General features: G+C 35.0%; 1 protein-coding gene across 5 annotated transcripts in view; it reads right to left on the bottom strand.

The window, feature by feature from the left end:
- Positions 1 to 5,641: 5,641 nt before the first annotated feature.
- Positions 5,642 to 17,238, bottom strand: part of LOC306872804 (insulin-like growth factor 2 mRNA-binding protein 2) — a 29,601-nt gene continuing 18,004 nt past the window's right edge. For 3 of the 5 annotated variants that reach the window (XM_079421652.1, XM_079421653.1, XM_079421654.1), the window contains exons 2-12: positions 15,677 to 15,982; positions 13,208 to 13,342; positions 12,882 to 13,004; positions 12,586 to 12,721; positions 10,659 to 10,787; positions 10,398 to 10,466; positions 9,010 to 9,126; positions 8,217 to 8,291; positions 7,944 to 8,075; positions 7,439 to 7,552; positions 5,642 to 6,536 (exon numbers count right to left, since the gene is read on the bottom strand). In XM_079421652.1, coding sequence (XP_079277778.1) covers positions 6,438 to 6,536; positions 7,439 to 7,552; positions 7,944 to 8,075; positions 8,217 to 8,291; positions 9,010 to 9,126; positions 10,398 to 10,466; positions 10,659 to 10,787; positions 12,586 to 12,721; positions 12,882 to 13,004; positions 13,208 to 13,342; positions 15,677 to 15,858 — 1,311 coding nt within the window. In that variant the 5' untranslated portion in view covers positions 15,859 to 15,982 and the 3' untranslated portion in view covers positions 5,642 to 6,437. Of the gene's footprint in view, positions 6,537 to 7,438; positions 7,553 to 7,943; positions 8,076 to 8,216; positions 8,292 to 9,009; positions 9,127 to 10,397; positions 10,467 to 10,658; positions 10,791 to 12,585; positions 12,722 to 12,881; positions 13,005 to 13,207; positions 13,343 to 15,676; positions 15,983 to 17,238 lie in introns of all 5 variants that reach the window. The other 2 variants (XM_079421650.1, XM_079421651.1) reach the window with 1 other exon arrangement.

Here is a 17,238-nt window from a genome sequence, read left to right as displayed (position 1 = left end):
ACCAAAGACAGACAGAAGAGGAGACTGCAGTCTGTTAATATGGGACTGATCATTGGTCTGGAGCCACAGCTGAGGATTTGGTTATGAATGTCTGAATGCAGAGTGGAACTGACATGGACAGAAAGAGAAAATAATAATTACCAAATGTCTATAATGAAGAGAAAGTGTAAAGGAAGAGACTATTAATGTCTTAAAAGAGCTGATGTTACATATATAACACTGGACATTGCGTCATTAAATAGGAAAAAGGAATCTGACGGCCTAGCTTTTAAGTTTTTTTATTGAAGCCAAAAATATTTACTTGTTTTCAAATGTTGTTTAGTGACCATGTTGGTTTGTAGCTTTATGTGTGTTTTTTGGCTTTATTTAGTTGTGGAAACATGTAAATTCCATGTGTTTTTGAGTGTTTATACATTTTACCAAAATAGACCTAATGATTAGTTACTTTCCCCCTAAATGTACACTGATAAAATAGTAACCTAAAATGATCACATCTAATTATCTGGTTTTATTCAAGGCAAAAATATTATTTAATATCGCTCAATTAATCTAAATACATTCATTTATACAGTTTTTATGGATTAAAACATGTAAATAGCTCTTAGGTGACAAAAGCAGATTACCACTCATTTTACACTTTGTGAATTTTCTGCACAAGATCCACACATATAAAAATAATTTATTACATAAAAATATTTTTAATAATACTAGTTTTACTTATACTGTATCCAACCTTATTTAACTTAAGAAAGAGACACAGCCATTTGTAACTTGAATGTACGAGGCTTGGCATGTCATTCTTGTAATATTTCTTTTTTTTAACAATGTAATAATTCTAAACACACCGGTTTGTAGCACAAATAGTTTTTCAATTACTGCACTTGTTATTCTTCTTGTTATTACCTATACCAGCTAATGAATAAGAGGATTTGCAAATTCACAAAAAGTAGCTTACTTCTGCCCTGAAAAATAAGGTGCATACCACTAAAGCGATTTGTAAAGATTATTAGATATTATTATATTCATTATCCTCAAGCGTCCTACTATCAGGGTGTTCTTTTATTTGCAAGTTAGTGTCATGCCTTAAATATAGACTTGTGCACTGATCACAATGGCCTAAATCTTTTGGAGTTGCACAGTACATTCAGGGATTGAACTTACTTTGTTATACTTGCACATGTGCACTCTAACAACAAAAAACGCACACTACTAATGACCTGTTTTAGACAGATGGCAGTATTAATGAAGTGTATTTAAATTTACAGTATAAAATGGCACTGTAAATATATCTCATCCATTCAGCTTCATATGCAGCATAAACTTTACACATTTGTACTGATCATTAGTTTGTAGTTGACTGTGCCATGAAAGTATAAATCATCAGCATGTCACAGAAACTTTCAATTCTAGTGCTGTTTCTGTGGTGGATATATGTATCCTTTAAAAAAAACAACAACAAATTTTCATAGTAGTTTCATGAATTGCATCTACAGGTGCTACTTGATTAAGTAATTACTGCATTACAGTAGTTGTCCTGTTTTAAGCCATTTATGGAAAAATAAATCAATGTCTTAATGTGTACATAAGTTGTTAAGGTTTAGTTTTTGTATTAAAAACTGCTGGCTGAGTGCTTAAAAGTTATAATTCTGTTATAACCAAGTTATAACTGCTGTTTTCACAACTAGGTAGTACTTGAGTTTCATGCAGTTTAAATTCAATAATAAAAACATTTGAAACCATTTAACATCTTATTGTAACCTTTATGTTAAATTATGTGAAATGGATGTATACATGGTAAAATTGCTGAAATGAGTGATAGAATACCATATTGGCAGCTGAAAGCATAATAAAATTAGTCAAACTATTTCTATAGAGTTCTATGTGTGAATATTTTACTGCAGGATAAAAATATTGTGATGTTCTATTAATATAGTATAGATTCAGAACATTCCTATAATATTCCAACAGAAATCAAGGTTTCACTTTAGCATCTTGTGGAAGCTAGTTTCTGCCATGGGATAAAAAAAAAAAAGGTTATTGCGGATATATGGATTTTTTATCTCATAGCTCAGACATTGTTTGAGATAAAAAAAAAAAAAAAAAAGTAATTGCATAAACTTGCAATTCTGATAAGTCATTATTATATAGCAGTAATCTACTAAATTCAGAAATTCAAAATTCTTGTTTTCGAGGAAAACAAGAGCTATAAACTTATAATTGTGGTAAGAAATGATGAATTGTGAGATAAAAATTATCAATTATGGTTAATGGTTAGAGAGTCGGACTCGTAATCCAAAGGTTGCGGGTTCGAGTCTCGGGCCGGCAGGGATTGTAGGTGGGGGGAGTGAATGTCCAGCGCTCTCTTCACCCTCTATTGCCCTTGAGGTGCCCTTGAGCAAGGCAACGAACCCCCAACTGCTCCCCGGGCGCTGCAGCATAAATGGCTGCCCACTGCTCCGGGTGTGTGTTCACGGTGTGTGTTCACGGTGTGTGTGTGTTCACTGCTGTGTGTGTGCACGTTGGATGGGTTAAATGCAGAGCACGAATTCCGAGTATGGGTCACCATACTTGGCAGTATGTCACTTCACTTCACTTCACTTGATGACACAAGTAAACTTGACATATTGATACAAAGATGAAAAAAAAAAACCCAGAAGCATTGTTTTAAAGACCCTTTATTGCTCATATCCATGTGAAGGGTAGTGTGACCCTTCCAGAAAACATAAAAACAGATGTGTATTTATAATTGTTCACACTCCTGTTGTCCCCAACTCACCCACACTTGGCTACAGCCCATAGTATACCAATGGAATATGTCCCCCTTTTGCCCAGATCTGAAATTAGTTTGTTTACCCATTTTTATATTGCTTGACATCATTATAAGAGTTGATCAGATAAGGGACAGGCTTATCAAACACCCAGAAGTATTCACTGTACAAGTGATCAATAAAGACATTTTGAACATGGTAGAATGTGAAGAGAAACGAACACAGAGACAGCTGCAGAAGTAATACGGCAAAGACTAGGTTTCATGTACATGTTGTCAGCTGGAAATCTCTCCAATTTGACATGACACAATTTTACTACAGAAATCCAAACTGAAAGGAGCTAATTCAATTGTATCTAATATTATTACGCTAACATTCAGCAGTAAACTGGAGATTATTCCTATAATAAAACCTCACAAATATGCTGTTAGAATAACATTCAAAACTAACTTGTTATTGGCCATCTCATCAGATATGAAAAAAATTACAGAGCCATTTGTAACAGAGTAACAAAGATACCATTCTAAATACAGGTTGAAGAACACTGCATATGGTTGGATTAAGCTGTATTCTTAGACACTATATATCGGTCAAGACAATTATTTCAGTTTAAACATAAACTGCAAGGAACAAAGTACTGTCAACCCAAATGTTCAGTTGCCCAAGAGTTGTATTGACCTCAAGAGCTCATTTGAGTCAAACCATAAAGCAACAATCAGTTTCTGAAACCTCTTTTGCAAGAACAAGCAGGTCAAGTTGGTGCCTTGCACTAACCCTTTTTTTCTTCTTCTTTTATTTAGAAAAATAAAAAATGCTCCAAGTTTGAGAGCTTTACAAGGTATACAAAATATGCAAAAGGGAGAAAAGATCAGATTGAGGTACCCTGTTCTCGAGGTAGAACGGTATATTGTACTGGTTCACACAAAGCTGCGTGGACTTTCAATATATCATTTTCATGTCTCAATCATGGTTGTATCAGTTGCTTTATATCAATGTTACGCTCTATGACTGTACAGTACTGCAATGCTGGCTGTTTGCATTTGATCAATCATGAAATACTAAAACCAATATTTTTGAAATGTCACCTATATACAGTACTTTTTTTTTTTATTCCATTAGCCTTTTGGATGTGTAACATTACGTCATACCTCACCAATCACATCACCTTTGTATATTACGAAAAAAATGGGACGTCTTTATAAACAATTTAAAAAAAAATTGTCTTGGCTTTGCTCTTCTCTTGTCAAAAATGCATTTGTAGACATTTATGTTGTCTCGGTCTATGCATACATTCCCTAATGCAAACACACTTGTGTGCACTCATCTTAGCACGTGAAATCAGAGGGGGGAAAGAGAAATTATATTTGCTACACAGAAAGTACATGTTTGCAGAAGGCGTTTGCATCATATACATTCACGAGTGTCAGGAAGACCTCAAGGACTCCCATGGGCTCCCGTTACAGGACCTACAGACAAGGTGCAGATTGAACACGAAATTCACCTTTTTCCATGTGCGTACACTACCATTCAAAAGTTTAGGCTTGTAAGATTTTGTTAATCTTCTGTAATATTCTGAAATATTATAATTTAAAGGGGTCATCGGATGCCTATTTTCCAAAAGTTGATATGATTCTTTAGGGTCTTAATGAAAAGTCTATAACATGCTTTGGTTAAAATTGCACAAATGGTAGTGTAAAACAACAACCTTTTTACCCTGTCAAAATCAGCTGTTTTCAGCAAGCCGTTTTAGTCCATGTTCCTTTAAATGCAAAGGGATACTAACCCCGCCCCTCTCTTCCGTGGGGTGAGGAGCCGTTCTCATGATACTGTTTCCTTTAGCCGCAGAACTTGCTAACTAGAACATTATTAGGAAAAGTGATTTGCAAAGATTCATAAAAGAACCTTATACTCACTTCTGTAGGTGAAGCTGGATCACGAATGATTTGTGTGAACATAAACGCATTTAGGTAGATTGGAGGATGCATTCCCTTCAAAAGCGAAAGTAATCCTCTGTGTCCTCAGCAGCTCAGATATTGGGAGTAAATGACGACTGCTATGTTCATTATTACATCCAACAACAAAACACCTCAATCACTTCGGAGCCATTCTTGTCTACATCTGCTCCAGCATTGAAACAATGGCGGACTGATAACAGTTCACTCAGGGCGGGTCTAAGGTAAAACGCTACTGTCAATCAACAATCGTGGGAGCAGCCTGGGTCTGTGTGACGTCACAGGGAAATTATTTAGATAAAAAAAAAACACTGGGTGGATCTTTATCATTATAGGGTGGTTGTGTACACACACTGTCAACACACATTTCAGTTCAATCAACTTGTAAAAGTGCATGTCGCATCCGATGACCCCTTTAAAATAACTGTTTTCTGTGCGAATATACTTTAAAAAGTAATTTATTTCTGTGATGCAAAGCTAAATTTTCTGCATCATTACTACAGTCCTCAGTGTCTCATGATCCCTCAGAAATTAGTCTAAAATGCTGATTTGCCGTTCAAGAAACATTTATTACCGTATAATCAATGTTGAAAAAACAAATATGAAGTACCGCTTCATATTTTGTGGAAACCATACTTCTTTTCAGGATTCTTCTTTTAAGTTAAAAAAGTTTTAAAACAGATAAATAAATCTTAAAATATAAATCTTTTGCAACATTATAAATGTCTTTACCGTCACTTTTGAGAAATTTAATGCATCCTTGCAGAAAAGATTATAATTTTTTTTAAATAAAAAAAAAAAATCATACTGACCACAAACTTTAGAACAGTAGTGTAAGGAGTAATACATGGGGGTACGGGATATCAACATTAGATTCCCAAATTAAGATGATCTAGATCTACCTCTTTTTTTTTTTTTTTTACAGTTGGCACACAAACAGCTCTTATTTTGTGTGACGAATAAATCAGGAACAGGATTTAAGGAAAACAAAATTAATTTAAAAAGAGAAAAGAGAACAGGGCAACAAGCAGAGGAGAAATGCTTAAGACTCAGCAGTGGAAAAGAGGCACTGGAAGTGAAATGCTGGCACACAGCAAGCACTCTTTTACATGTACGATCCTTTGTAACATCACTTAATGCTTTTAGTTACCGTGCCGTACTAATTCGTTACTAGAAAAGGTCAACAAAAAAATCTGATCTCCCATTAAATAGCCTGAAATGAGATTCCAAAGAAAATTGTTGAATAAACCAATAGAATTGTTTTTTAGAATCTTATTAATATATTGCTGTGCAATTTATTATATCTCCTAATAAATGAGTCGATCTAATGCACAACTAGACCTGCAACATTCAGGTACGGACGTGCAAGTCCTCATCCAGCAGTCTACTTCACAGTGCACAAATCTTCATTATGCTTAATCAGCTTAATCAGTAACACAAAGAGGTCAATCTGAAATATCAGGTCCGTGGTCATAAAAAGATCTCTGACCTGATAACGCTCTCAATCATCCTCATTCATATCTGCATGACCAAATGTTTTTGTGCTTTCAGTTCTTTGGTTGTTTTAAACTGCTGGTCCTCTTCGTCACCTTCTGCCTCTCTCTGTTTCCCGCTCTGTCTCACTCTCCCTTTGTCTATTTCTTGAATTCTTTCTTCAATTTCGATTTGTCCTCGCATGAGCTACATTCATTAGCTGCTGCTTGCAGGCGTCTGCTGATCATTCTGATGGTTCTGAGGGTGTCGGCACCATTTGTTGGTGCTTCCGCTCTTGCTGTTTGACCTGTTGAACAATCTCCCTTATCTTGCGCTGGGCAGCCTGCAAACAAACACACCGTAAACAAAAGGTGACTGGGGTGCACATGCAAATACATTATTTACATCAACAGATAATATTTTAAGAACCTCAACAAATCGTATGTAATCCTGAATAACAAGCCTTTGGACACAGTCAAGCCCAAACCATTATTTCATTCAAGCCTCAAAACTGATTTATGTTCACAATGAGAGAGTGAGGAGTCTAAAACAGGAAAGTCAAATGTACCAGTACTGTATTAACAAGCTGATACCAAGATTGAAAAAAAAAAAAGAATTAATATTGATCAGATAATATTTCTACTCAGGTTGTTCTACTTAGGAACAACTGGTCACAAAAGCAAAACACAGTGAGCAGTACAACCCAGTAGTAGTTAAAGGAACACTTAAAGGAACACTCCACTTTTTTTGGAAATAGGCTCATTTTACAACTCCCGTGGAGTTTTACTGTTTTTGAATCCATTCAGCCGATCTCCGGTCTGTTGGAAGCACTTTTAGCTTAGCTTAGCATAGATCATTGAATCGGATTAGACCGTTAGCATCTCGCTCAAAAATTACCAGTTTCGATAATTTTCCTATTTAAAATTTGACTCTCCTGTAGTTACATCGTGTATTAAGACTGACGGAAAATGAAAAGTTGCGATTTTCTAGGCCGATATGGCTAGGAACTATATTATCATTCTGGCGTAATAATCAAGGAACTTTGCTGCTGTACCATGAGTGCAGCAGGCGCAATGATATTACGCAGCGCCTGAAAGTAGTCCCCAGCTAGGTAACTAGTTATGATACAATATGATACTGCTGCACCCATGGTTTTTCAGCGGTGACCTGGTATGACCCTGATGTTTTAGTCAAATTCAAATAAACGCAAAGAGTTTAAAGGCTGGGAAAATGTCAAAATCATACCTGACTGGCAAAGAAATGTCCAATTATCTTTACAACCACATCATCATTCTCATCTGGTATCTGGTCCCGTGGTACAATGACCTCAGCACTGGTGAGATTCTGCAGCTCATTGACCTGTGGTTGGTAAGAGGTCAGAGGTCACACAAACAGATTGCATATAGAACTGGAATTAACACTGCAATCACAAGTGAGCAGTGCTTCATGATTCCTAAGTGTTGCTCAACAACCTATTACCGAGATTTACTAATTACTTAAGTCAATGTAAGTGACTAAAATGACTCATTTTATTTAACCCGTTTGTGGTTAGATTCAAATTTGGAAGCATTTGAAAGCAATTTTCTGACTTTGTGTGTGTAGTTTTATTTTCACAAAGTAACATTTTCAGTAACAGTTCCTTCAAAATCTGATTTCAAGTGTTGTGCTACTATCAAGTGTAAATAACAATCTGTCTCAAGTTTTAACATGTCTTTGGTGATCCGATCACATGTACACAAAGCACACATACCGTTTTGCCACCCTTCCCGATGACTCGTCCAGCGGCGGTCGAAGGCACTTTTATATGTGCCTCCAACTTCACTTCTTCCGTAGCATTGAAAAAATTCTCCTCTTTCAACTTCCCATATATCCTCCCCTGTGCCTACAGCCACACACATACACAGATGAGTAAAGGAGAAATGAGGGATGAATATAGAGATCAATGTAAAACACCCCGGGTCCTGCCTAGCGGTATTTGTACCCTGAAGATAAGGAGCCTAAATGACTGAATGATGGCTTTTACCTTAAACTGAGCCTCTGGTGGTCCAGTGATAATGACCATCCGCTCAGGATCATCAGGGTTGTCTGGTGCTGCAATCTGCAGTGACACAAAACACCACTTTTTTTTTTGTTCTGTCTTGATGAGTACAAAAGACCACTTAAACTGCTACAAGTGTGCAGTGATCCCTGAATACACAGAAAAAAATTGGTAACCTAAAAATCTAAATGAAGTTATTCAAGTCAAAAATATTATTTAACATCAATGAACCAACTTATATACATCAATATATATATATATAGCAGCAAAACTAAATTTTACAGGTTAATGCCAGTTAGAGATAGCTCTTTAAGGTAACAATTGCAGGTCATCACTTTTTATAGCGTGTACAGCTCAAGTCTACATTATACAACACTTTTTCATGGAAAACAAATGAACACAATTCAAATATTACTGATTGTTTTCCATTTACATTTGTCTAATCACAAGTCATAATTTAGATAAAACCACAGCTGTCAATCAGCTAAATACTGTTACTTTGGAGCAGAATTCACAATAAATCATTTAGAATTCGAAAAGTTTGCAAGGCACAAAAACATTTAAATCAACAAACGTAAGCTGTAGAGACAATGCAACACTGGTGAAGCAGTTCCATTAGATGGCCCAAAACAGTAGAACATATCAAGGTTTTTATAGTCCTGAATAACAAGCAATATAATATAATCTGGTTCAAACCATTCTTTCATTCAAGCTTTGTTCAAAACTGGTTAATGTTTGCAATGAGAGTGAACTGCAGTGGGAATCAGAAGTGTCTCACTTTTATTGAGGCTCCAGCGTAGTGTGCCAGCTCTTTAATGTGTTGCCCTTTCTTCCCGATGAGAGCTCCTACTGCTGGAGTGGGGATGAAGAGGTAGACCACTTCCTGTTCAGCAGTCTGAAAAACACACAGACAGCCTTGACTCCTGCTAGTCAAGTTTAGACAAACAGACAGACAGATAAATAGAAACAGATGATAGACAGATAGATGGATGAATAGACAGACAGACAGACAGATGATAGAGAGATAGACGGACAGACAGACAGATAAATAGAAACAGATGATAGACAGATAGATGGATGAATAGACAGACAGACAGACAGATGATAGAGAGATAGACGGACAGACAGACAGATGATAGAGAGATAGACGGACAGACAGAGATAAATAGAAACAGATAATAGACAGATAGATGGATGAATAGACAGACAGACAGACAGATGACAGACAGATAGATAGATAGTGCTTTTTACGATACAGATTACTTCAGCAACTTTACAGTATTAAACACCATTAGCTTCACAAAACTGCTTCAGAACTAAATGATCTATTTCAAAAATAAAGCGGCTGCAGCATTTTCCCGGTAAATTAATTGATAAAATCCTGTATTGTAAAATTATGATACCTAATGCATTAACTAAGCTTGACACACTGAATCTTTGAATCAAAGTTAATTTATAATTCGTAACTTTTTCTATTTTAAAGTTCATTATTTGCATATAATGAAATATCTATAAATTAAAGGGTAATGAGCGGTCAAGGGGAAAAATATTATTTAATAATGTTTCCTGAGGTGCATCTATAATCTTAGTATGTTTTTCATAACAAAAATGTATTTATGGTCATTTCTACCTTGGATAGATGGGTAGAAAAGAATCATTTATTTAAGAATAATTCATATTTTAAAGTGGGGAGTTTTAAGCTTTAAAAATTGCATGTAAAACTTGTATGTTTTTTGTTGTTGTTGTTAAACAACCTCTTATTAGGGGCAGTCGTGGCCTAATGGATAGAGAGTTGAATCATATCATTCAACGATTCTGGCAATATGCCATGTGTCAACATGTGTATGCGAAATACATGCAGAAAAATATAATGTATTATTAAAAACCACATTTACAACATTTATATAATTTTTTTCAATTTCCTTTTTATTCTACATGATTAATTTCAAATTCAAATTATTGTTCTGGATCTGTTTGATACCACAATTCAAAATCATGAACTTAATTATTATTTAAAAGACATTTTTAATATCCTGAAGTTCTGAATGGCTCAGAATGAAAAGGTTCTTATGAGCTTAAGATTGTCATGACATACAGCAGTGTGCAGATTTATGGAACATAATGAGAAATGTATACTGACATACACATAAAATAACAAGTACTCACTGCTTGCTGAAGAGATAATGCTCCAGAGGAGGGAACCCCATACAGACCACCTAGTACTGATGAGGGGCCCTGCGGTGGCAAACATACACATGGAGGACGTGGTGAGACCAATATAACCCAAAATTAAGCAAACAGATGGTTATTTAAGAGATAAACTAAGATGAAAGACAACTATCTCTCACACTCCCTCAAGAGATCACACATTCTTTTTTCATTGGCAGCTCAGTGTCATGATACACTCATGCATATCCTGATGCTCACCAGCAGGGGGCTGTAGTTGGCTGGGGCAGATAGAGATCCACGCACACCAGAGGCTGGTGGGAGAACAGACAAGCCAGAGGAGAAGATCCCCAATGCGCTCATGTTTAGACCTGACATCATGTTAGTCTGCTGCTGAAACCAGATATGGAGAAGGATGTGAATCTGAGAGTACAAGTGAGACTTTATGCAAAGCGTGGAATTAATCAATCTTGTTCAATTTCACAGGTTTATGTTAGTCAAACAGCTACTGAATCAGCAAATTAAATGGATTAAACAAATGCAGTTCTACCGAGTTAATGCCAATTCACATCCACACTCTGCCTGATAATCACTGTCTGTCCAGGCAAAACAATTTCTGCTTTACTAAGATTAAAGAAACAGGATTAAAGCCACAGTTAAACCCAAACACTGTGAGAACAGTTAAAGGATATGTTTGGTGTTTGTCAGTCCGTATTACATTGTTCTCTGCAATATTCATTCAGATCAATTGTGAGGATATTTAATCTACTGATGGACAATTCTATATTTACATAGACCGCTATATGTGTCATTGCTGTCATTGCTGTCCTATTTTTTCCTAATTTAACCCATAAAAATTAGTTCAGTTATAAATTAATTAAAGTATTTAGGTTAACATATTTAGGTTGATTAAACAATATTAAATACAATTTTAGACAAAACCAGTTAACTAAGCCAGTTAACCATTTTTTTCCCCACTGTACATAAATATGTCTGCTAAGTAGGTCATATAAATTGGAGATTAAAATTGGCAGATTAATAGTAATATATAAACTATTATTGTAAAAAAAAAAAAAAAGTCACAGAGTATAATGGCTGAAGCGCGACTTTAACAAGACAACTCTACAAGTAAGATACAATAATCAATTACTCAATAATTAATAATAAAAATCAATAATTCAGTAAACTAATACCAATACTAATTCAGTAAACTAATTACTTCAATATTTCACTGAATTCATTTATTTGGTAAGTTCCAACAAACACTTGTTACTGTAGTTCAAGAGTTCTGAAATTCTTTTTCAGTACATCACTAAACGCTACTTGTTTAGTGCATCATCTGAAAAGGTACGGTACGTACATTCAATCCTCTGAAATGGCGCAGTATATTTGTGCATCTTGGTAGATCTGTGTTCTTAAAACTGGATCCTGATTTACCAAAGTTTTAGAATGTGTCACAATACACAAAAGAAAGGGAACTCTTTGGGTGGTTGTTTGGCTGCATTCAATCACAGGACACGTTTGGAGGAAAAAAAAAAAGAAGATATTTTTCTACAACCAATGAAGTTTTATAATTACACATTTTTAAAATAAAATAGCCAATCCTTCTAAAAATACAGGTTTAAAGTTCTGTAAACATGGGCTTTTACTTTTGACAGCAACTCAATATTATTTTGATAGAGGGCATTATATTTTTATAGAGGGCAAACTTCCACATAACTGCACAGAGGTCAGTTCAGGTCAGGTCAGTTTCAAAGGAATCAAAACAGTTTGGAGCACGTGTCCATGTACACTCATAATTCTCCACTTTTTATCTTTAAATAGGGCTGTCAGTAGATAAAATAATTAATGGTGATGCAAATTTTGAATTCACAAATTCTGGTCGAAGTGATATTTCAGCTTTCAGCTTTGCTAATGATAAAGTCTTCTGTTAAAAGTAACATCTGGATTCAATTTGCAAGTAAAGGTTAAAGGCTTCCTTCATCATTTACCAGCAAACAAGAATATTGTTGTAGGATTAGTGCGTTTAAGAAGAGATAAAAATAATACTGGCCCTATGTAAACTTATTATACAACACTTTTCACAATCCCTGTTGTTTCAAAGTGACTTCACATAAAACTCTTCCTATCTCTATAAACAAACTACCATCTATCCACCAATAAGCCTAAAAAGCTATGATCCACTCACATTAAGTGAAGCCACATCATTCTCATGGGCTTCTCTAAGTTTCTTCATGATCTCCACTTCTGCATTACAGCACTCCTCCACCCCTCCCCTCACCGTGATGGTACGTTCCTGGTTATATATAGTTAGGTCTTGTAATCTACAAAAAAAAAAAAAAAAAAATTGAAGAAGATAAGCATTGCCACTTCCGATGAACAATCAATACATACACATTCATCACTGGGTCCTATCCTACGAGAAGCTGTTTGATCTTTAATTGATGTCATCTGTTCAAGATGGTCTGTTCAGAGCAAACTTACGAAGAAATAGTGATCTTGGTCCCAGAATCTTGCTCTATCTTCTTCAGGTTTCTGCCCTCCTTCCCTATGAGTCTCCCAACAAGGCTATTGTGGGCCAAGATCTTCAGAGGAACCTCATCAACACTGATTCAGAGACAGAGCACACAATATTATTTTCATTTTTTATTTCTTTTTAATAATAAATCTGAGAACAACACAAGGTTATTTGCTTATTTACGCAGTTTTAAATTATTTGTCTTAAAAGAATCAATCCTAAAGCAAATGAAGCATGTAAAACTTTAATGTGCCCTACAGTCCCTACTTTAATGAGCCCTACAGATACTGACATCTTGGTGTCATTGGCTTCTTTTTCCATTATTTCCAGGATCATCCTGCAGGCTTGTGTACAGCCCTCTTTAGATGAGTGGATAGTGATGGCCTTCTCAGTTGCTCCTGCATTCTCCTTACGATGGATATCTACCCTGAGACAGAGCAAAGGATGACCTTTATCACATTTTTGAATTTAACTGTCACGTGGATAGAGCAAAATGGATATTGAGAATAGGTTATGATCTCAGAAATAAGAATAACTATGCAATGTTAGTGATTAGAGGTGCTCAATATATTGTAAGCCAATATATTATCTAGTTTCATTACCAAAAACTAAAACCATAAAAAATTATATTTTGCAATTTGAAAAAAAAAATAATAATAATAATAATAATTGTAATAAAATAAATGAAATAAGTATACCTGATACTATCTCAATGATACTAAAATAGCACTATATCGTTTGCCAATTACTGGAAAGAAATGAATTCTTACAATTAATACCCATAGTGGAATTGTGCACACACAGCAAGTAATTGCGACCCACAAAAGATACTCTGTTCAGCATGTCATATTAAGCACGTCACACAGCACTTAAGTCTTCAATTTGAAGTTAAGTAGTCAAACAAGAAAAACACGTCAAGACCCCTACAGGTTTTTTCTATCCCTTTGTGCTACATATAGTTGTCTTTGAACAAATGAACAAGAATAAACCCTGCCTATAACATTTGTGTCAAAGGGTATCCACATAAAATATTTGCTGTAGTTTGTAAAACATGCAAATATGCTTGTTTCATTATACTAGTTATCTGACATAACTATAAAATCTACATGATGCTTTCAGCTGATGTATACTGCGTTTTTAAAATTATGATTAGCATAGATGGTCAATATGTATGATATTACACTATTTAATTTAAATAAATAAATACATTTTTGTAAAATCTACAAAGAAATCTAATTTATACTTTATACAGAATTGTTTTGATTCTGCGATCCTATTGTAGTAATTTTTGTGGTAAAATAAAATAAAAAATAAATATTAAATAAATATTTATAAAAAGCATTAAACACAAGTGAAAGAACCCTGTAACCAAAAGTGTACTCAGTAACACTAATTTTACAGTATACAGTGAATATGACAAACCGGACATAGTGCAGAATAGTTTCAAATCAAGGATTTAAAGTTGCTAACTGATGCATGTACAGTGACAGCACAACTCTCCATGGGTCAGCTTTAGCCAGCTTTGAGCAAACTATGGTCACAAGTTCCATTGAACTCTATTGGTAACAACAGAACTTGCAACCATAGCAGCTTTTGGGAAATGGACACTACAGTACTACAGTACATGCACTTTTAAACAGGCTACGCATTACAAACGCATTCGAGTTTGTGAAGTTTGGGCATTAGGGGATTTTTTCCACATGTATTAATTTATTTAAAAAGCAAGATGAACACATTGTCCAAACATATTGTTTGCCAAGCCATTTTTAATTTGCTTCAGGAAATAAAAGACGACTTGGAACCCTCAACTAGGAGTCACGCAATAGGTTTATCGCAAACCTTCATTTTTTTAGCCTCCAGTTCTTTTCAACGTACTCTAGCCTCTTTATTCTTTATTTGCGACTATGCTAATTTGTGCTGAGCTTGGTATATTGCGTTGGTCGATATGGAAATGAGATGCTGCATCTGTGTTTTTTCATTTGCGGGTTGTTAGTAAATCACCTGCACAAATTTCCCCTCGAATCTGCACTGTTCTGGAATTGCGCTCTCCTGCTAATTTGCCCTGTTTATTAAAACTGGCCCTAAACGTTTAGATATTCTTTAGATATTAAACTTGAGTATTACTGCATTTGCCTTTCAATTATTAAACCGAACTGTTAAACAAAGGTAGTCTGAGCTTAGGTTCTGGGATCAGCATAAACATCCTGCTTCCTACTCGGCCATAAACCTATCAGCCAAATTGTAAATATTGGCCTTGATGATATATCGGTCAACCACTATTATGAGGTCCAAATTCTAAGCTTTTACAAGCATCAAGTAAGTGATTTTTAATTTAGCTAGCCACTCTACTTTGAAAAATGGTAACTTCTACAGTATATTAACTGGTATTATTCTAATCAAAAATAGTATTTAGCATCACTTAATCACATTAATTTATACAAGCAAAACTCATTTGTATAGGTTACATGAGGTAGAAATATCGATTGCATTTTACCAGCACAGAAAGGCTTTACAGTGCCAGACGAAAGGGTTAAAACAAAAAGCAAAATTATAAATTATTGTTTCAGCCACAGCAAGGTGTTCATTATCAGCCCAGAAATGTCCTACTGGTACATCCGTATTTGTGTGATTAAACAATGATAGCTATTACAACATCTTTGAGTTATAAACTCAATAAACTCACACCATTGGTGCTTGGGCCCTAGTTAAATTTAACTCGACAAATGCTGGTTAACATGTTTAAAATATCAAGACTTCTTACTTGGACTGTGTCTGCTTTGTGATGTTCTTTATAGTGAGTCCCTCTTTCCCAATGATGGCTCCCACAAACTGAGTGGGCACTAGGATTCGAAGAGGCAGCTCTTGCTGACGATGCCTGGGCCCCTGGGGGCCTCCCATGGCCCCTGGCTGACCAAACTCCTGCTCCCGACTTCCTGTCCCCATTTTAGATGCCCCTCGCAGGACCTGGGGTCTTACACCCCCGTCCCTTCCTGCCTCCTCGTCCAGTATGTACGATACACAGAAGGAGTGATTCTCAAAACTGTGGCCTGTCAACTTCTCAACAGCCCTGGAGAAGAATGAGAGAGAAAGATATCGGTCAATCATTAGATCAATCACTAGATCATGACATACTTTAGACTAGATCATAACATACACAGACCCCAAACAACACTCGCAACGTGAAACAAAGAATTATTTACATTGGGATAAAGATTTCTATACTGTCATGAATGGATTACAAAAATGGATGCATTCCAACATTAAAAATCATGAATCAAATAAATATATTTATTCCACACATTTTGCATGACCTGTTGCTGTGATAGCCACGTCACTACTAGGGTTGGGCAAATTTAAAAAACTGACATTCATTCATGAGGAATTTGAATTGAATTGACCACACCCTGCAGGCTACCTTGGAATTTGAACTGAAATGACAAGAAGAGATATTGCAATTCAAATAAACTGAACAGTCAAACAGACACAGAACAATTTCATTTGTGCAACAAAACATATAACTGCAAAACTAATTTTGACTGTTTATGCTTATTTATCTTTTGATGTGCAAAATACATTGTTTGAATAGACATATTTCTCGAAACTGTTGAATACTGTCAAATTAACAGAAACAGTAAACCTACATAAAAAATCTATCATATTGTGTTCAAATTATATTTATGTAAAAAAAAATGAAAAACTGAACCTATTAACTAATATATTAAGCGTATTAGAGCAATCTTGTATTACATGTTCCTTCAACATGATGCATAATATGAATTTGTGATATGTATATTATTATTTTATGCAAAATAATTAAATGCACCATCATTCAAATGTTTGTGGTCAGTAAGACTTTTAATGTTTTAAGTCTTTTCTGTTCACAAGGGATGCATTTAACTGTTCAAAAATACAGTAAAAACAGCAAGATTGTAAAATATTATAAAACAATATTTTCTATGTGAATATATTTTAAAATATAATTGTTTTCTGTGATCCAAAGGTGAATTTTCAGCATCATTACTCCAGTCTTCTGTGCGTCACAAATCATTCTAATATGCTGATTTGCTGCTCAAGAAACATTTCTTGTTATCATCAATGTTGAAAACAGTTGTACCGTTTCATATTTATGTGGAAATTGTGGTCAATTTTTTCCAGTAATCTTGATTGAAAAAAATACAGATACAGAAAAGAGCAGCTTTTATTTGAAATAATAAAGATATTTTTGATGTTATAAAATATTTTTGTCATTTTGATCAATTTCATGGCCCTTGCTAAAATAATAGTATTAATTTATTTAAAATAAAAACTGACTGATTCCAAACT

Source organism: Barbus barbus (genome assembly GCF_936440315.1).
Source record: "Barbus barbus genome assembly, chromosome: 7".
NCBI classification, from domain to species: domain Eukaryota; kingdom Metazoa; phylum Chordata; class Actinopteri; order Cypriniformes; family Cyprinidae; genus Barbus; species Barbus barbus.
This window is presented reverse-complemented; position numbering and strand designations above follow the sequence as displayed.